Below are 19,443 nucleotides of genomic sequence, written 5' to 3'. Positions count from 1 at the left end.
AGTAGCTGGGATTACAGGCACGCGCCACCAGACCCAGCTGATTTTTTGTATTTTTAGTAGAGACGGGGTTTCACCATGTTGACCAGGATGGTCTCGATATCTTGACTTCGTGATCCGCCCACCTCTGCCTCCCAAAGTGCTGGGATTACAGGCGTGAGCCACCGCGCCCGGCCCCAAAGTGTCATTTCTAAGATAGCTGTTGGAAGATAAATTCATTCCTTTCATCTTTGGCTGGAACATAACCTCCACAAGGGCGGGTGTGTGTATGTGTGTGTTTCATTGCTCTCAGCCTAGTCCATAGGTCTTAGATGGTCATCAAAATTTGTAAGTGAATGCCAAGTCTGAGCTATGCACTGAGTCACTCCCGGCAAAATCTTGCAACCTGATGGGTTTAGAACAGAGCATGATACAAGGCTTTTGGGAAAGAGTGGAAGATTGAGAAAGTGTATAAACAATCCCAGATAGTAAACACTAGGGCTTTGGATGTATTCAGGAGGAGCTGAAGTGGCCGCAGAACGGGGAGGCTTCTTCTGACCTAAGTTCAAACGAAGGCCAAACTGGGGTCCAAGCTGCGTGTGTCCAAATGTTTTAAGGGCTGGAGTGTACTGAAGACAGGCGCTTTGGGCTAGGCTGCTAATATTGAAAAGAGCTTGCTGGGCGCGCTGTGGCTCAAGCCTGCAATCCCAGCATTTTGGGAGGCCGATGGGTTTGATTTGCTTGAGCCCGGGAGTTCAAGGCTGCAATGAGCTATAATCGCGCCACTACAACAGGAGCCCCAGCGTGGGCTACAGAGCGAGATCCTGTCTCAAAAAAAAAAAAAAAAAAAATGCTGAATTCAGCTGGGGATGTTTGCAGGAGACCAAAGGAACCCTGCTCAAGTCTGGGAACTGGAGGCGCAGGAAGTTCCTGCCTCCCGGCTACCCAGAGCTCACGTTTCCCAGTAAACCCAACTTCCGGGTCCCATTCCAGGCCTCCAAGCTGAATTGACAACAAGCTCCGCCCTCTGCTGGCCCGCAGGTGCCACGCGGTGATTGGCGGTGTCTGAAGCCGCACCCCGGCTTCGCGGCCTTAGGTCGACGCAGAGCTCCGACGCCTGTCCCAGCCTGTATTGGGCGGCCGGTTTCCAATCTGAAGGGCTTCTGAGGCTCAGTCTTCGGGCGGCGCTGGCCATTGGCCGACAGGATGGAGGTGGAGCCTCGGGTCGTCGCCCGCCGCCGGGGGTTAAGGTGAGGGACTGCAGGCGAACCCGGCGACAGCTCACCTCGCGTCGACCCTGGCCCCTCTGCCTGCCCCAGCGGGTGAGCCTGCGCGAGACCCCCGTCCCCTTTCTGCGCCCGCCTGAGTGCGCCTGCGCGGCAACAGCCGGCTGCCCTTGCGCCTCTTCCCCCTGCTTCCTGGGCACCTCTTCCCCCCCCCCGCCCGCCCCTGCCATCCTTCCACCCCCAGGCCCTTCTGCGGGGTCTCCCCAGTCCCGGTCCTTCCCCCGCCCCTCCCCCAACCCCCAGGACCCTGGCGCCCCAGCCGCAAGGGCTGCGCCCCCGGGAGCCGCGATGCGCGTCGTCTCAGAGCCTGTGGGCCTCCCTGCCCTCACTGCCTTCCTCCTCCGCTCAGGCACCTGCCTCCTTCAGGATGACGCTGGACGTGGGGCCAGAGGATGAGCTGCCCGACTGGGCCGCCGCCAAGGAGTTTTATCAGAAGTACGACCCTAAGGACGTCATCGGCAGGTGAGGCGGCGGCTAGCGAAACGGAGGTACAGAGAGGTCGGGCCCCAGCCAGTATTCCCGTTTCCGTTTGAGGGCTGGAGAGTTCTGGGATTTTGTGTGTGTGTGTTTTTCTTTCAAATTCAGGTTTTCTCAGGAGAGGACTAGATGTGTTTTGTTTTGTTTTTTAATATACGGAATCTTGCTCTGTCACCCAGGCTGGAGTGCAGTGGTGCGATTTAGGCTTACTGCAACCTCCGCCTCCCAGGTTCAAGTGATTCTCCTGCCTCAGCCTCCCGAGTAGCTGGGACTACAGGCGTGCACCACCATGTCCGGCTAATTTTTGTGTTTTTAGTAGATATGGTGTTTCACCATATTGGCCAGGCTGGTCTTGAACTCCTGACTTCGTGATCTGCCCGCCTCAGCCTTCCAAAGTGCTGGGATTACAGGTGTGAGACACTGCACCCGGCCGATAGTTCTAAATGGGAAGAATCAGTGGTCTGTGGAGAACACCTGGTGACTAGACTCTTGGGTCAACCCTGTTTTTTCACGGATTCATTTGTTTATGCCTTCAACACACACGGATGGTTTGAAGCGCACCTGCCGTGCCAGACACAAAGCTCAACACGGGGAGGTTAGAAAAGATGCTTATGCCTGGAGGTGCAACATGTGAAGTGGCTGAAATTGGAACCTGAATATTAAAAAGACATCAGGCTAGATAGGTAGAGGTCTGTATCATGTGCTACAGGATTCCAGAAAAGCACGGTTTCCCAGGAGGAGTCCCTTTGTGCTGGGTCTTGAGGTATGAGTAGAAGTTCAGGGGGGTCTTTAAAATCTTAAAAATGTATGCTTGTGGTAGATGTTTCCAGCTTTCATCAGATTCTCAGAGGCTCATTGAAGCTGGGTCATAATTAGAACATGGCCTCAAACTCAGATTTGCACAGGAAATTAAAACCGTGAAGTGGCCAAGAGTAAGAGTAGGAAGTGGTGAGTATTGTGGAAGGTGGAGGGTTCTTATCCCACCTGTGATGTGTGAATTCAGATTTGTTAAAAAAAAAAAAAAAAAAAAAATTGTACTGGCCAAAATGTAACATCTGAGGGCTATTCTTGGCTGTGGATCATTGCAACCCTAGTTAAATCAAGGGATCAGTTTACATCCCTTGATTTAGCTAGATGTGGGTGACTGAATTCCCAAGTGAGTTACATGATGACAAGGAGGCCCCAGAGAGCATAGCAGTAAGGCTCTGTGAAGGGCAGCCAGGGAACCAGCAGAAGAAATGGGATTCAAGGCCAGATCCTGGAGGGATTTGCTCCTTAGTCTGAGGAATGTGTAAGGTCATATGGAGTTGGTGACAGTCTGAGCAAGGAAATCCTTGTCTAGGACTTTGTGTGTACCTCATGGATGCCCTTCAGCATTCCCTCAGGATACTTTTAGCTGCATTTTACAGCTGCAGGAGCTAAAACCCAAGGACCTTATGTCAGTGGACCACTTAGGTTAATTGGTAGCAAATCTGGGGTCTACACTAATGTCTAATTCTCAGCTTTGGTCTTCCAGTCAATGGCTTCATATTTATTTGGAGCTTCCTACACTTGAAGGAACTTTGGGATTTGGATGGGGTAATCAGGGAAGTGCGAGTGGTATATGGAGAGAGAGTTAGATCTTTCTTCTTCCTTCCTGGAAGGAGCAGGTGCTGGGGCTTAGGGTGGGAGTGACTTGTGTAGGCTTTCCCATGGAGGAAGTGGCAGAGCCTGGATTTGAACCCAGGTCCTACCTGCCTTCCCTGTGGGCTTTGTGTTGCGCCTTGCTGGGTACCCAGGTTCCTGAGGCTGCTGTGAAGCCAGGGTGAGCTCCTAAGCTTGTCGCTCCATGGTCCAGATGGGTCTTCAGTCTGGCACAGTGAGCATGAGGATTCTGAGGCCCCAGCCTGTGCTGAAATGGGAGTACAGAGGCCCTGACTTGTGTTGTTGTCTGGCTCTGACAGAGGAGTGAGCTCTGTGGTCCGCCGTTGTGTTCATCGAGCTACTGGCCACGAGTTTGCTGTGAAGATTATGGAAGTAACAGCTGAGCGGCTGAGTCCTGAGCAGCTGGAGGAGGTGCGGGAAGCCACACGGCGAGAGACACACATCCTTCGCCAGGTCGCCGGCCACCCCCATATCAGTGAGGCTGTCTTCCTTGCTCCTGTTAGCAGACGACCCACCGACCTCCTCCTGGCCCTGCCCATAGCCCACGTTCCCCCAACATTGCCCCCACGCCTCTCCTCCCTTCCTTCTGGCTTCATTCCACTAAAGAGTGGCCAGCCGTTGGGCCCCCACTGTCTCCTCTGGTTCTCCTTCCTTCCCAGTAACAGCCCGCTGCTGCCCCAGGGTGGCCTAGCACCGTTAATATGCATCCACTCCTTTCCATCTCTGTCTCTCTGCCTCTCTTCCTCTCTCCCCAGTCACCCTCATCGATTCCTACGAGTCTTCTAGCTTCATGTTCCTGGTGTTTGACCTGTGAGTATCTCTCCCTGCCACCATATGAGAAGCCTCCTCCCCACCTCCATGTGCTGGGCCTCCATGTATAGCCCAGCATTTGCTGCTCAGTGGCACTCTCCTCACACCTTCCTGCTCCAGCTGGGGCTCTCTCTATCACCTGGGCCTGCCTGCTAGCCTGTGGCTCTGGCCTTCTTCCTCGGTGCCATGATTGAGGCAAATTCTTTAAAAGTAATAGTGACCAGCCAGGTGTGGTAGCTCATGCCTATAATCCCAGCATTTTGGGAAACTGAGGTGGGTGGATCACCTGAGGTCAGGAGTTCAAGACAAGCCTGGCCAACATGGTGAAACCCTGTCTTCACTAAAATTACAAAAAATTAGCCGGATGTGGTGGTACACACCTGTAGTCCCAGCTACAGGGGAGGCTGAGGTGGGAAAATTGCTTGAACCTGGGAAGTGGAGGTTGCAGTGAGCCAAGATCATGCCATTGCACTCCAGCCTGGGGAACAGAGTGAGACTTCATCTCAAAAAGAAAAAAAAAGAAAAAAGAAAGTAGTATTGACTAGTCAAATACAAAGGGTTCTTATGACTGAAGGGGTCACTTTCCCAGTGTTCCCCATGGTGATAAGGTGAGCAGGGGGAAAGCTGTTTTGAGAGTGTTCAGCAGTGGACTGACCACTTAGAAAATAGATCCTCACTCACCAGCGTCTCCCACTGCTTAACACACTAACTACTCTGGTGTCTGTCTCTGCCCATCAGTTCTTTTTCTGGTCAGAATCTGAATGTCAGATATTACACAGTATAATGCAAACCAATTGCAAAGGTGTTTCAAAAGACAATAATTTGAATTCCAAAGATTTAAGAGAGGCCCTTGGAAAAAGTTCATGAAGGCTTCCATATATTTACAGAAATGACCCTCTGCAGAAGTCAGGAGAAGTAGGGATGTCTGTTATGCCATCCTGCAGCCCTGCAGAGTGATGGCACTCCCCAAAACAGCACCTGATAAATTACTTTGAGGACTGATGCAGAGTTGCAACTATAACCTCAATTTTGAAAGTATTATTATTATTATTTTTTTTTTTTGAGACGGAGTTTCGCTCTTGTTACCCAGGCTGGAGTGCAATGGCGCGATCTCGGCTCACCGCAACCTCCGCCTCCTGGGTTCAGGCAATTCTCCTGCCTCAGCCTCCTGAGTAGCTGGGATTACAGGCATGCGCCACCATGCCCAGCTGATTTTTTGTATTTTTAGTAGAGACAGGGTTTCACCATGTTGACCAGGATGGTCTCGATCTCTTGACCTCGTGATCCACCGGCCTCGGCCTCCCAAAGTGCTGGGATTACAGGCGTGAGCCACACCGCAACCTCTGTCTCCTGGGTTCAGGCAATTCTCCTGCCTCAGCCTCCTGAGTAGCTGGGATTATAGGCATGCGCCACCATGCCCAGCTAATTTTTTGTATTTTTAGTAGAGACGGGGTTTCACCATGTTGACCAGGATGGTCTCGATCTCTTGACCTCATGATCCACCCGCCTCGGCCTCCCAAAGTGCTGGGATTACAGGCTTGAGCCACCGCGCCCGGCGAAAGTATTATTTTTAACAGACACATGATTATAACCTCAGGTTTTAAAGACAGAATTTCAAAATAAGGTCCGATTCAACCTTAGTGCCACAAAAGACTGAAATTTTGGTCTATTTTCTTTTCTTTTCTTTTTGAGATGGAGTCTTGCTCTGTCACCCAGGCTGGAGTGCAGTGGTGCAAACTTGGCTCACTGCAACCTCCGCCTTCCGGGTTCAAGTAATTCTCCTGCCTCAGCCTCCCAAGTAGCTGGGATTACAGGTGTCTACCACTACACCTGGCTAATTTTTGTATTTTTTTTTTTTTTTTAGTAGAGATGGGGTTTCACCACATTGGCCAGGCTGTTGTCGAACTCCTGACGTCAGGTGATCCGCCTGTCTTGTCCTCCCAAAGTGCTGGGATTACAGGCATGAGGTACTATGCCTGACCAGTTCATTTTCTTTATAAATTCACTTTGAGAGGCCTTTTTCAGGCATAGTTATTCTCAGACAACAAGAACCTCCTATAAATTATTGTCACAGACGACTTTTATTTTTGCTACAATTGCCCCATCATGGCATAATACAGATATTTCAGCTGCGAACACACCAGGCCAAACTGCCTTGTTGGAGTGCTGTGTCTCTAGACCCTTTGGTTTGTCTGCAGAGAAATCTCTCTTTAGTGGCCTCTTCCAGGATATTTTACATGAGCACTGGTCTGTTTTCTCAGCCCCCACTGTGGGGTGCAGCTGCTTCCTATGCCCCTCCTTCCCTTAGGATGCGGAAGGGAGAGCTGTTTGACTATCTCACGGAGAAGGTGGCCCTCTCAGAAAAGGAAACCAGGTAAGGGTTGAGCCTCTAGCCCCTGCGGTGAGCAGGGGGTGGGGCAGGGCAGGGAGGAGCAGAGGAGGAGACTGCACCCCTACCCCCACCCAAGGTCCATCATGCGGTCTCTGCTGGAAGCAGTGAGCTTTCTCCATGCCAACAACATTGTGCATCGAGATCTGAAGCCCGAGAATATTCTCCTAGATGACAATATGCAGATCCGACTTTCAGATTTCGGGTTCTCCTGTCACTTGGAACCTGGCGAGAAGCTACGAGGTGAGGGGATCTGGTGTCCTAATAGGCTCGGGAGGGGAGACCTAGGCCTGATGACATTGGTTGGCTGGGTCTGAGTACCGAGTCCCTGGTGCCAAGAAAAGGGGAGAAGTCGGTGAGCACTTGCCAAGTACCCTCTGGGCGCAAGGCTTGTGTTTACCTCAGAGTGGGTTTCCTGACCTGGGGAGGATGGAGACAGACAAGTGGGCAGAGGGCCATGCCAGGGGAGCCTGGAGGAAGGAATACTGATTCAGCCTGAGCCCCACAGAGGTAAAAAAGGGAGCAGGCCTGGGCGCGGAGGCACATGCATGTAGTCCCAGCTACTTGGGAGGCTGAGGTGGGAGAATCACTTAAGCCCAGGAGTTCTGGGCTGTAGTGCACTATGCCGATTGGGTGTCCGCACTAAGTTCAGCATCAATATGGTGACCTCCCGGAAGCAGGGGACCACCAGGTTGCCTAAGGAGGGGTGAACCGGCCCAGATTGGAAATGGAGCAGGTTAAAACTCCCATGCTGATCAGTAGTGGGATTGCACCTGTGAATAGCCACTGCACTCCAGCCTGGGCAACAGTGAGACCCCGTCTCTGGGAAAAAAAAAAAAAAAAAAGGGAGCATGCAGAGCCGTGCTCAGCCACATGTTTGGAGTCTGGAGTGCAGGACCACAGGAACCTGATGTGATGTGTCCAAACTGCACTTCCCACCTGGGCCCTGGGCCTCAGGCTCACCTGATGTGAATACATTTGTCATGACAGGAACATTGCTAGTGCAAATGGGAAACTTCAAATACAATTCACCTATGGGATTCTTCAGAGCCTTCAGTCTGCCACTGACTTTCTCCCTCAGTGGCTTTGCACTGGATTTATGAAAAGCTGCTCTTCACTGGGCATTCACTATGAGGCAGGCACCAGTCTTTTTTTTTTTTTTGAGATGCAGTCTGGCTCTCTCACCCAGGCTGTAGTGCAGTGGCATGATCTTGGCTCACTGCAATCTCCACCTACTGGATTCAAGCTATTCCTCTGCCTCAGCCTCCTGAGTAGCCGGGATTACAGGTGCCCACCGCTACACCCAGCTAATTCTTGTATTTTAGTAGAGTTGGAGTCTTACCATGTTGGCCGGGCTGGTCTTGAACTCCAGACCTCAAGTGATCTCCTGCCTCAGCCTCCCAAAGTGCTGGGATTATAGGTGTGAGCCACTGTGACCTGCATCAGTCTTTACATGGCTTATTCTCCTAAATCCTTTCCACAGCCCTGTGTGACAGATAGTATTTGTGTTTCCTTTTAATAGATGGGCTCAAAGAGGTGAGATGACTTCTCCAGGGTCCTAATGCCAGGATTTGAACTTGGACAGTCTGATTCCAGAGTTTATACTCTTAACCTGTGGACTTACATGTCTGGTGGATATTGTGCTTTAAAACCCTTTGGGCTTACACATGTACGTTTCCCCTTTCTGGAATCATCTTTGCCTCTGCCCACTCCATCCTCTCCCTTGGCTGGGGTAATTCAGGTTTCACTTCAAACCTCCAGGGCAGCTTAGGTCCCCTTGCTTTTTGTTGTCTTATCTTCTTCATTCACAACACGTCTTACTATATTGTTATTTCTTTTTCTTTTTTTTGAGACGGAGTCTCAAAATTGCGCTGGCTGGAGAACAAGGGCATCTCAGCTCACCACAACCTCCACTTCCTGAGTTCAAGTGATTCTCATACCTCAGCCTCTTAAGTAGCTGAGACTACAGGCATGTGCCAACATGCCCGGCTAATTTTTGTAGTTTTAGTAGAGAAGGGGTTTCGCCGTGTTGGCCAGGATGGTCTCTATCTCCTGACCTTGTGATCCATCCGCCTTGGCCTCCCAAAGTGCTGGGATTACAGGCGTGAGTTACTGGGCCCAGCCCTATTGTTATCTCTTGCTTGCCTTCAGGTGGACAGTGAGCTTGGTAAAGGCACATCTGATTTGCCACTGGTGAATCAATGCCACGTTATTCAATAAATACTTGACGTAGGAATGAATTTCCCAAGAAAGTCAGTTGCGATTTGGGGCTGTTAAAATCTACTGGAAGTGTGCCATGGAACACAGTTCAGAAATTACTGAAAGAATTGGTACCCGAGTGGTAGAACAAACTAAAAATGCAGACTTGAGCCTGGCATGGTGGCACACATCTGTCATCCCAGCTACTTGGGAAGCTGAAGGAGGAGGATCACTTGAGCCTAGGGGCCCACGGCTACAATGAGCTGTGATAGTGCCACTGTACTCCAGCCTGTGTGACATAGTGAGCCTCTCTATAAAAATAAATAAATTATAAAAATACAGACTTGGATAAAGTTTGGGAGGGCTCTGAGCTTTAGAACTGTAGATTGACCATGTGTCATGATATGGAATCAGGGAAGGGTTTTTAAAAATTTTTTTGAGACAGAATCTTACTCTGTCACCAGGCTGGAGTGCAGTGGCGCAATCTGGGCTCACTGCAACCTCCAACTCCCTGGTTCAAGTAATTCTCCTGCCTCAGCCTCCCAGGTAGCGTGACCATGCCTAGCTAATTTTTGTATTTTTAGTAGAGATGGGGTTTCACTATGTTGGCCAGGATGGTCTTCATCTCCTGACCTCGTGATCCGCCCGCCTCAGCCTCCCAGAGTGCTAAGATTACAGGTGTGAGCCACCACACCCGGTCCAGGGAAGAGTTTTAAACAAGGAACTTACCCATTATGTAATTTAATATAAATTCCCTATCCCCGCTTGTTCCCCTTGGGTTGAGGGATGCTTGGAGATTATAGGAGGAGGAAGAGGTTTGGGCAGATAGGAATACAGAAAATTTTTTTTTCATATGTATTGTGATGTATGTAAAAATATATAATCTTTCCATATGCATTATGCATGATATGTGTAAAACTAAGGTCACTAAGTTGTGTGAGGAGTAGGTAGGTTGGCTTGGATAGTGGGTAGGTAGGGTTGGAGGAGGCAAATTATACGGTTGGACAGGACCTTGAAATCAATCCAAAAACGCAGGTTTTTCTAGGAAGGCCACCAGGATCGTAGTGGGTACTTGAGTTGCTGAGCAGAGATAGTGCCTTGGTGGGAGACTTGGCAGAAGACAGGCAGGAGGATGGGAACAATGGTGGTCCTGGCGGCATTGAGGAGGCTCCAGCAGATATCCAGTGATAAGGGCCCTGGAGGGGCTGGTGGCATCCTGTCAATCTTGGTCCTCTCTCCCCAGAGTTGTGTGGGACCCCAGGGTATCTAGCACCAGAGATCCTTAAATGCTCCATGGATGAAACCCACCCAGGCTACAGCAAGGAGGTCGACCTGTAAGTTCCTGGTCTCCCCCTCCCTCCTGTGCTTGCTGTCTTTTGCCATGTCTGCCCGTCACCCAGTCCCGCCTGACTCCGGTCTTTTTCCCAGCTGGGCCTGTGGGGTGATCTTGTTCACACTCCTGGCTGGCTCGCCACCCTTCTGGCACCGGCGGCAGATCCTGATGTTACGCATGATCATGGAGGGCCAGTACCAGTTCAGTTCACCTGAGTGGGACGACCGTTCCAGCACTGTCAAAGACCTGGTGAGCTGGGGCTGAGAGGACATGGGGGAAGCCCAAGAGCTGCCCCTCATGTTCTGGGTCTCTCCTAGATCTCCAGGCTGCTGCAGGTGGATCCTGAGGCACGCCTGACAGCTGAGCAGGCCCTACAGCATCCCTTCTTTGAGCGTTGTGAAGGCAGCCAAGCCTGGAACCTCACCCCCCGCCAGCGGTTCCGGGTAAGCCTGAGAGTGTCAGGGTCTGATCCCTTGTCTCTGTCCCGTGATCTTTCCCCTGTGCTGGAACTCACCCTGATTCCCTTCCCAGGTGGCAGTGTGGACAGTGCTGGCTGCTGGACGAGTGGCCCTAAGCACCCATCGCGTACGGCCGCTGACCAAGAATGCACTGTTGAGGGACCCTTATGCACTGCGGTCAGTGCGGCGCCTCATCGACAACTGTGCCTTCCGGCTCTATGGGCACTGGGTGAAGAAAGGCGAGCAGCAGAACCGGGCGGCTCTCTTTCAGCACCAGCCCCCTGGGCCTTTCCCTGTCATGGGCCCCGAAGAGGAGGGAGACTCTACTGCTATAACTGAGGATGAGGCTGCACTGGTGCTGGGCTAGGACCTCAATGCCAGGGATTCCCAGGAAGTAGAACTGTCTAGAAGAAGGGTTTGATCATTCCAGCCCTGCTGGGCTCTGGCCTCAGGCCCACCACTAATCCCACTACCCTGTTAAAGACCAACCCAGTACTTCTCTCCCCACTGGCCAGGGCTCTGAGATCAGAGCTGGGGTGGAAGGGAGCCACTCTGAACACCATGCCTGGCCCGGTCAGTGCTGCCTGCGCTGCATATGAAATAAAATCCACTACATGCCAGGGAGAGTGAGGCCCCTGTGTCTGCTCTCTGGCTTGGGCAGGAAAGCCCAGAAGATACTCAGCAAGGCGCAGGGATGGGGCCATTCTAGCCCAGACCTTTATTGGAGAAAATGCTGGGGGTCACTTAGTCTTGCTCTTGCCTTTTCCAGGAGGTAGCTGGAAGGGCCGCTCTAATGCAGTCAACTTGCTGTTGAGCCTTTCCTCGCTGGCCTTGAGCTGCTCCTCCACCAGCCGCTGGAGCTGATCCAGCTCCTTGTTCACTTGGGTCTTGATGTAGGCTTGGAGGACTTGGATGTGGCCTGCACAGGCAGGGAAGGGATGGGTCAAGAGGAGATGCTGTTTGGGAGTAGGGGATGGTCCCTAGCTGGTCAAACACAGCCCCCAAAGTTCCCCTGGGGGATATACAGGTGGGAATGTTGCTTCCCTTTAGGAAATGTCAGCCAGCCCTTATGTGAGAGGCAGTTGGGTAGGGTGGCTATGCTGGACTTTGCAGATTCAAATTCTGGTCCCTACTCCTAAGTAGGTGTATGACCTTAGGCAGATTGTTTAACTTATCTGTGCCTCAGTTTCCTCATGTGAAATGTGGATAGTAATAATACCTACCATGTAGGCTTGAGGGAGGATTAAATCAGTTAGTATGTAAAATGCTTAGATGGGGCATGCACAGCACATCTATTGCCAAGTATGTGCTGGCTGTTACTGGCTTTCTAATTATAATTTCTCTGGAGCCACCTCTTCTGCCCCACCCTAAACAGCTGTGTGTGTGGTTTTTTTTTTTTTTTTTTTTGAGACAGAGTCTTGCTCTGTCACCCAGGCTGGAGTGCAGTGGCATGATCTCGGCTCACTGCAACCTCCACCTCAGGTTCAAGCAATTCTGCCTCAGCCTCCCAAGTAGCTAGGACTACAGGCGCACACCACCATGCCTGGCTAATTTTTTTGTATTTTATTAGAAATAGGGGTTCACCATGTTGCCCAGGCTGGTTGCAAACTCCTGAGCTCAGGCAATCCGCCTGCCTCGACCTCTCAAAGTGCTGGGATTACAGGCATGAGCCACCACGCCTGGCCTGCAGCTGTGCTTTTATCTGTCATCTTGGACTTCTACATAAGGGATCATTTGGAGAAAGGACTGTATGGCTAAAAACAAAAAGTCTGAAGTCCTGATGTGATCTAAACCCTTCATTCTACACTGCTCAGAGGGATAGGGCAGCCTGCCCCCTCCAGATCCTCACTTGGCTCTGGCTCTAGCTCTGGAGGGGCCACTGTCTCCAGCTCCTCTTCCTGGGGGGTAACTGCCTGCTCCTCCACCTCCTTGCGTTCTTCTTTCTCTGCAAACCGGAAGCAGGAAGAGACTGTGGCCCCAGGCCAGGCCTGGCCCAGCCCTGCCCTGCCCTGGCAGTCTTCCTTACCCATCTCACTCTCTGGCCACAGTATAGGTGGCTGTAGCCCCATGTAAGTCAAAGATAGATCCAGCCGCACCTGGGAAGCAAGGAAGAGGTAGGCTGAGAGGAGGGCACCTGCGCTGAGGGAAAGGGGAGGTTGAGGGTTGCCTCTCATGGTCCACCAGCCCCTACCTGGGATGTGAAGACGTATTTATAGAGCTTGAAGTGGCGGAAGTAAGTGTTGACCACGTAGTCTTCCAGGGCCAGCAGTTGTTCCTCCTTGAAGAGGTCGATGCTGAAAGGAGGCCGCTGTGGTGGTGACTGGGAGTTAGAACCCTAACTATCTCCCAGAGCCCTGGCTTTGCCTCCAAAAGCCCAGCAATCTAGGAGCAGGGAGCACCTGCTGGGATCTTCAGAGGAAGATAAAGGTGATAAACATGAGAGAGACTGGGCCAGATCTTGTGTGGGGACAGGTAAAGGTTCCAGAATATTCTAGGGGAACTGACCCTGACTCCATGGCAAAAAAGGACACTGGTGAAGTAGCGGTAGCACTCCTCCACGTTGCCCAAGGGGGTTGCTGGTAGGGAAAGCAAGATGTGACAGTGAGGCCCCTCTCTGATATCCATTCATTCACCTCACTCAGTAGCTGTTTATGACCATAAGCTTCAGAGGCAGACAGATCTGGGTTTCAGCCCTGGCTTGTTTCCTTAACTCATGTAACAAATATTGAATACCCACTATATGCCTACTGTATGCTGTTTTAGGCACTGAACAAGACAGACAAGTTCCTGCTCTTACGAAGTTTATATTCTAGTGGAAGTGCCATGCAATAAACCAAGAAATAGATCATTTCAGCTATTAAACGTTCTGAAGCAGGTTTTATTGTGCATTATGCATATATTTGCATATATTATTTCTTATAACAGTCCTGTAAAATGTGTACTGTATCCTTAATTTCCAGATAAGGAAGTAGTGAATTAGCAAGGTGATGGCTTGTGTGTGATAATGCTACTAGTAATGACAGAATCTAGGCAGAAATCTGCTTCTGCTTCTCATGGTCACTTGTGCCAGCTCTGCTTCCTCTTCTCCCTGGGGCTCAAACTTCCTGGTAGCTGACCCCTCTCACCAATACAAGCCTTGTGAAGATCCTGGAGCATGGCACAAGCTGCTGACGTCTGCTCCAGTGAGAAGTCCTGCTGGCGGCAGAAGATGAGCATGTGGCAGAAGAGGTCCAGGGTGATGGCATCCCGTAGGCTCTGCTCAGGATGTCCTAGCTCCAACAGCTCAGCCAGCACCCTTGGGAGGGATAGAGGAGCGAGTGACAACCGGAAACTCCTTTCATCATCCCACATCCACCACATGATTTGGAGTCAGCCATTCCTCATGTCTTCCCAACCTGACCCCCTCAGCCTTTCCCAAGAGCTCTTCCCTCCCCACTCAGTCCCTACTCCCTCATCTCCTCAGCATTGGTGGTCTTCTCCAGCTGGTGCATGGAGTGGATGTCCAGGTACTTCCTGTTATAGGAAAAGAAAAAGTACTGGTGGCATTACATATCATGACACGGCTGTGACAGCTAGAGCATGGGACAGGGAGTCAGGCCACTGGCATGAAGCTGGGCTCTTTTGCCAACTTGCTGTGTAACTATGCAAATTGTTACCTCTCTGGACCTAAATGAACTCTTGAATCTCTCCATTTCCAAAGCCTAGGGTTAGGAATCTTGAGTTCTTTTTTCTGCTCTGCCACTACCTTGTATGACCTTGGCCAAGTCCCCCTGTGGCCCTCAGTGTCCATCTCTGTACGATATTCCACAGCGGCTATAAGACTCCATTGACATCCTGTCTTTGGCTCTTTTTTTCTCACACCGCCTCTTTGGACTGGGGAAGCTGGAAAGCTGGCTTCCAGTCACCTGGAATAATTGCATCTCCAGGCCTGTCTCCTCATCTGTAAAATGGGGATGCCCTGGCCACAAGACAGGACTGTTGGGGAGGCAATGAAGGAAGAACGCAAGTGTTCAGTGTAACTTTTCCCCAAGTCTCTTCACACTCACCACATGCAGATCCGAGGCCGGGGCAGCGGCGGCTGCGGAAAGAAAGCGAATTGGGGAGGCAGAGCTATGGCGTCCTGGCAAATGGCGAATCTCCAGCGGGCACGAGAACGCGCTGTATGTAACTTGCCATCTCATCTCAAGGACTTAGAAAGAGAGGCGCGGGCGAGGGCGGGCTTCAGTAGGCCCCAAGTGCTCTTAGCGAGCACAGTAACCACCGGGGTCACACACCCCTGCCTCTCCTTGCCCAGGCAGCCCGGGAGACGTCCCGAACCTTAGTAAACATAATGACGGGAGGCGCCTGCGAGGGAGCCTGTTTATAAATACGAGCGGACCAGACTGTCCTGCCCTCACCGGGAACAAGTTGGCTCCAGGGTCTTCATCCGCTTTGGCCGCCGCCGCCGCCGCCGTCGACTGGTTCCGCATATTTGCCCGCGTCCGCGCGGCTGAACCGCGCACTGACCTGCGATCCTTCCCCGCTTCCCGCCGCAGCTCGGAGAGGTGTTCAAGCTCCGACTGCACCCTCATTCCTAGAAAGTGGCTGGCCTTGCGGTTGAGCATCTCGCCGCTCTTACTGTACTGCAGGACGCCCCAGGCTCCCACCGCCTCGGTTCCAGGACAGCCAGTTCTCGGTCTGCGGCTGCCAAGCCCGGGCACTCGCCTAGCTCTGGCCAGCCTGCGCGCGGAGAGGCGCGGCGGGGCCAATCCGTTGGGGCGTCTCCCTGTCTCAACGGCGACGGTTGCCAAGGGTGCTTGCGAGGGAAGGAAAATGCAGGCTCACGCCAGTGTGTGCGAAGAGAACGCGCAGATACGTAAGAAGTTGCGAGTGCCCACCTGGGCGCCCTCTCTTCCAAGTTGCCAATAATGGGAGGGCCGGAACTCTTCTCCAGGCTGGGAAGTGGGAGCGCGGTGTCAGTTACCATGGGAACTGCCTCTCGGCCAATCACCGAGAGAAAGAGGAGGTGTTTGGGAAGAAGCCGAGGCACCCGAGAGGCGGGACCAAGCGCAACCAATAGAATCAGAAAATAAAGACGTTTCCTCACATCCGGTGCTGCCTCTGGCGCCTGCGTTCTGCGCACCGGGGAGGCCAGTGACGTCCGGTGAAATCCAAGATGGCTGCCCTAGACTGACCCTGCTGCCGGTGAGGGCCCTGGCGCCGGCGGGGGCGGGATCCAGCAGGTGTTTGCAGAGTGGAGGTTGTTTCGGCTGTGAAGCACCAGCAGTGCCCACATCTCTGCTCCCTGTCTTCTGCAGGTGACGGAAGTACTGCCCTCTTCCGCCTGACGCCCCTCAGGGGACCCTGCGCCGCTCCTGCCGCTGCGGCCATGTCTGGGCCAGTCAACAAACGCGCCGCGGGCGACGGGGGCTCAGGGCCCCCGGAGAAGAAGCTGAGTCGTGAGGAGAAGACCACCACCACTCTTATCGAACCCATTCGTCTTGGAGGCATCTCTTCCACGGTTCGTGGGCTCTTGCCTTAACACTCAGAACTTGTCAGAGGCCTCCTATTCTCTGCCTAAACTGTCCAGAGTCTTACACCCACTTCCCCACGTTTAGCAAGGTACGCGTTACAGGATACTCTGTTGAAAGAATCTGAGAACACGACGCCTGTCTTCCCGTTGCAGATAGGAAAGCAGGTTCCCAGAGGGCGTGTGAGTTGTCAAAGACTAAGGAGTTAGAAGGGGCCAGGCAGAAACAACAAGAGCCTCCTCACAACCAAGACACTTTCGCTGTGGGTTGTCTGAACCTCCTTAGATTCTGTTAGCGTTTAGTCTGGGAAAACCCTCATCTCCCATGCATTCCAGATGCTCTGCTCCTCTGTCTCTGTGATTGGTTTCTTGGCCCTACTTGACTCTCTCTCTCCTACTTGACCCCTTTGTTTCCCTTGGTAGGAGGAGATGGACCTGAAGGTACTACAGTTCAAGAACAAGAAACTGGCAGAGCGGTTGGAGCAGCGACAGGCTTGTGAAGATGAACTCCGAGAACGAATTGAGAAGTTGGAGAAGCGGCAGGCCACAGATGATGCCACACTCCTCATTGTCAATCGCTACTGGGCCCAGGTGGATGCCTTTTGCTTTCCAAGACCAGGCCTTGATTCAGCTGCCAATCTTCAGATTCACCTGCTGGGAAAGCAGTATCATGTTGGAAAGCACTGAGGCATTCATAACGTTTTTGATTCTTTCTCCTTTCAGCTGGATGAAACTGTGGAAGCCCTTCTCCGATGCCATGAGAGCCAGAGGGAGCTGTCTTCAGTGCCTGAGGCACCTGGGACCCAGGAGGGGCTAACATGTGATGGGACTCCTCTTCCAGAGCCGGGGACATCAGAGTTGAGGGGTAGGACCAGAGTCCTGGGTTCTGGGGAGCTTCCTGGAAAGGAGGGGACTTTGGTGTTGCGCCCCTGAATTGCCTGCCTTATTACTCCCCACGAAATGGATTTCATGTTTGGGCAGTAAAGTGCAGTGCACAAAAACACAGGCTTTGGAGCCTAACTTGGTTTGTAGGGCAATTCATGTTTTGACACCTATTTGTTTCAAAACAATATTACCGTTGAGTGTTAACTACGTATTTGACGCTGCTTTAGAAATGAGTATTGCACTTGCTATGAGGGAGGAAACTATCACAAACATAGTAAGCAAAAAGTACTGGGGCTCCCAAAAGGGAGTAGCTGTGTGCATGCATGTGTGTGTTTGTGAGTGCATAATTTACAATGGGAAAGTACAGGAGGCTTCCCTGAGGACATGTTACACAACTCTGTAGCTTTGGTGGTAACTGTGCCTCAGGAGGCTTCCCTGAGGACATGATATGAAACTCTGTAGCTTTGGTGGTAATTGTCCCTCAGGACAAAGGACAGACATCCACCTCTGAGGCCCTTCCTGGTCCTGGTAATTTTGAGGAAATTATTTACGTCCCTGAACCTCATTTGTCTCACTTTTAAGATGAAGAAAATAGTTGTGTTGATTAAGTGAGTCATGAGTATTGAAGGGTTCAGTCTGAAACTTGGTACAGAGTGGTGGTAACTGCTGCTGTTATCCTCATGAGGGTCTGTCCATTCCTCTCAGAGCCCTTGCCAATGCAGCTGCGGCCCCCTCTCAGTGAGCCGGCTTTGGCTTTTGTGGTGGCACTGGGTGCCAGCAGCAGCGAGGAGGTGGAGCTGGAGCTGCAAGGCCGAATGGAGTTCTCCAAGGCAGCTGTGTCCCGTGTGGTAGAGGCCTCAGACCGCCTACAGCGCCGGGTGGAGGAACTCTGTCAGCGAGTGTACAGCCGAGGTGGGTTCTTTGTACCCATACCCAAGAGGTGTCCATCTCCACCTGCATCTTAATGGCATTCCTTCCCATTTCCCCTAAGGCATGAGTCCAAGGGCGGCCAGAATTTCCCAAGGAATAAATCAGTCATGTTTTTGGGAGGGTAGGTTAGGCTATAAATGGAGGTTCCAACTTTGATTACTGGATTGAATGCTAGAGAGATGGGTTGGAGGAGTTGTTGATGCTGGTAGAGCCCTCTGGAGTACTTTGTGCGGGTTGTGGATCCACAAGGCATAGTATCAAAGGTTCAGGCCTTTCAGGTTGACAGGCTCCTCCCACTTGAGTTCTGCCATCCTCACCTGGACATGCTGGGAAAGTGGCATCCCTCTCTGAGCTGGTTTCCTCCGCTGTGCAGTGGGGATAGACTCTTGACTTTGTCATGAGAAATTGGCAAGACAGCTGATAGATCACATGGCACATAGCAGACTCCAGAATAAGTTAGTACTTTGCCCCATTGCCCTGAGCTGGGCTCTTACCTGGGCCCTGCTTTCCCAGGGGACAGTGAGCCCCTCAGTGAGGCAGCTCGGGCACGAACCCGAGAGCTGGGCCGTGAGAACCGGCGGCTGCAGGATTTGGCCACCCAGCTGCAGGAGAAGCATCACCGCATCTCATTGGAGGTGAGGAGTCAGGGGCTTTGAGGGTGGGATTAGAATCAGGCAGGAATTGGGTTAGATGGGCACCCAAGAACTTTAGGAACCAAGTCCCCCATCCAAGCAACTGCTTCCTCCTTATTCCCAGTACTCCGAGCTTCAGGATAAAGTGACATCAGCAGAGACCAAGGTGTTGGAGATGGAGACGACAGTGGAGGACTTACAGTGGGACATCGAGAAGCTGCGGAAGCGAGAGCAAAAGCTCAATAAGCACCTGGCTGAGGCTTTAGAGCAGGTGGGGCTGGGGTGCTGGGGCAGGTGAGACAGGGCTAGGTGCTGGGGTCCTAGCTCCTCCCCTCCATATTCATTGCCTGTCTATCTTCTCTCCCCAGCTTAACTCTGGCTACTATGTGTCTGGGAGCTCCTCAGGCTTCCAGGGGGGCCAGATCACACTCAGCATGCAGAAGGTGAGTGGCATCTTTTTCCCAGCCCCACCCATGACCTCTTCTCTGTTGCACCCTTGAAATTCCCCTCAGGATGAAGGACAAACATCCACCGCTGAGGCCCTTCTTGGTCACTCCTGCTGCTCTTTCTTTCATGCATTCATATACTTGTTGAGTAAATTTTTGAACACTTTGTGCTAGGCAATAGGCATATTGGCAAGAACAAAATAGAGGTCAAAACTTTCATGGACCAGACAGGAAATAAATAAAAGAATATGTCTTTAGATTCTACTTGTGGTAGCAGATAAGAAATCAGTGAAGGCCGGGCGCGGTGGCTCACGCCTGTAATCCCAGCACTTTGGGAGGCTGAGGCGGGTGGATCACGAAGTCAAGAGATCGAGACCATCCTGGTCAACATGGTGAAACCCCGTCTCTACTAAAAATACAAAAAATCAGCTGGGCCTGGTGGCGCGTGCCTGTAATCCCAGCTACTCAG

At 52.0% G+C, this 19,443-nt stretch overlaps 3 protein-coding genes across 12 annotated transcripts in view; 2 read left to right on the top strand and 1 right to left on the bottom strand.

Annotated features, from left to right (window-relative positions):
- Positions 1 to 1,004: 1,004 nt before the first annotated feature.
- PHKG2 (phosphorylase kinase catalytic subunit gamma 2) lies at positions 1,005 to 11,198 on the top strand. 6 transcript variants are annotated; one of them, XM_017515489.2, is made up of 10 exons: positions 1,007 to 1,226; positions 1,612 to 1,724; positions 3,683 to 3,858; positions 4,139 to 4,193; positions 6,502 to 6,567; positions 6,662 to 6,825; positions 10,025 to 10,115; positions 10,210 to 10,363; positions 10,432 to 10,557; positions 10,646 to 11,196. In XM_017515489.2, exons 2-10 carry the CDS (start codon positions 1,630 to 1,632, stop codon positions 10,937 to 10,939), a joined length of 1,221 nt encoding a protein of 406 aa, XP_017370978.1. In that variant the 5' UTR covers positions 1,007 to 1,226; positions 1,612 to 1,629; the 3' UTR covers positions 10,940 to 11,196. The 6 variants fall into 6 exon arrangements, with proteins under 6 accessions (XP_017370984.1, XP_017370979.1, XP_017370978.1 ...); XM_017515488.2 differs by having other exon boundaries at positions 1,007 to 1,298; XM_017515490.2 differs by lacking the exon at positions 4,139 to 4,193 and having other exon boundaries at positions 1,006 to 1,298; positions 3,683 to 3,836; positions 6,455 to 6,567.
- A 73-nt stretch (positions 11,199 to 11,271) lies between these two features.
- Positions 11,272 to 15,286, bottom strand: CCDC189 (coiled-coil domain containing 189). 3 transcript variants are annotated; one of them, XM_017515498.2, is made up of 10 exons: positions 14,970 to 15,286; positions 14,619 to 14,650; positions 14,020 to 14,085; positions 13,698 to 13,867; positions 13,078 to 13,148; positions 12,764 to 12,880; positions 12,602 to 12,668; positions 12,422 to 12,520; positions 11,993 to 11,995; positions 11,272 to 11,494 (listed from the first exon to the last, which is right to left on the bottom strand). In XM_017515498.2, exons 1-10 carry the CDS (start codon positions 15,174 to 15,176, stop codon positions 11,313 to 11,315), a joined length of 1,014 nt encoding a protein of 337 aa, XP_017370987.1. In that variant the 5' UTR covers positions 15,177 to 15,286; the 3' UTR covers positions 11,272 to 11,312. The 3 variants fall into 3 exon arrangements, with proteins under 3 accessions (XP_017370987.1, XP_017370989.1, XP_017370988.1); XM_017515500.2 differs by having other exon boundaries at positions 12,764 to 12,850; XM_017515499.2 differs by lacking the exon at positions 11,993 to 11,995 and having other exon boundaries at positions 11,272 to 11,491.
- A 391-nt stretch (positions 15,287 to 15,677) lies between these two features.
- RNF40 (ring finger protein 40) overlaps positions 15,678 to 19,443 on the top strand; it is a 13,318-nt gene continuing 9,552 nt past the window's right edge. For all 3 annotated transcript variants that reach the window (XM_017515487.2, XM_017515485.2, XM_017515486.2), the window contains exons 1-8: positions 15,678 to 15,756; positions 15,870 to 16,072; positions 16,505 to 16,672; positions 16,805 to 16,946; positions 17,672 to 17,878; positions 18,410 to 18,531; positions 18,653 to 18,799; positions 18,897 to 18,971. In XM_017515487.2, the coding sequence (XP_017370976.1) occupies positions 15,941 to 16,072; positions 16,505 to 16,672; positions 16,805 to 16,946; positions 17,672 to 17,878; positions 18,410 to 18,531; positions 18,653 to 18,799; positions 18,897 to 18,971 (993 nt within the window). In that variant the 5' untranslated portion in view covers positions 15,678 to 15,756; positions 15,870 to 15,940. The remainder of the gene's footprint in view (positions 15,757 to 15,869; positions 16,073 to 16,504; positions 16,673 to 16,804; positions 16,947 to 17,671; positions 17,879 to 18,409; positions 18,532 to 18,652; positions 18,800 to 18,896; positions 18,972 to 19,443) is intronic.

This window comes from Cebus imitator, unplaced genomic scaffold (genome assembly GCF_001604975.1).
Source record: "Cebus imitator isolate Cc_AM_T3 unplaced genomic scaffold, Cebus_imitator-1.0 Scaffold552, whole genome shotgun sequence".
NCBI lineage: Eukaryota > Metazoa > Chordata > Mammalia > Primates > Cebidae > Cebus > Cebus imitator.
This window is presented reverse-complemented; position numbering and strand designations above follow the sequence as displayed.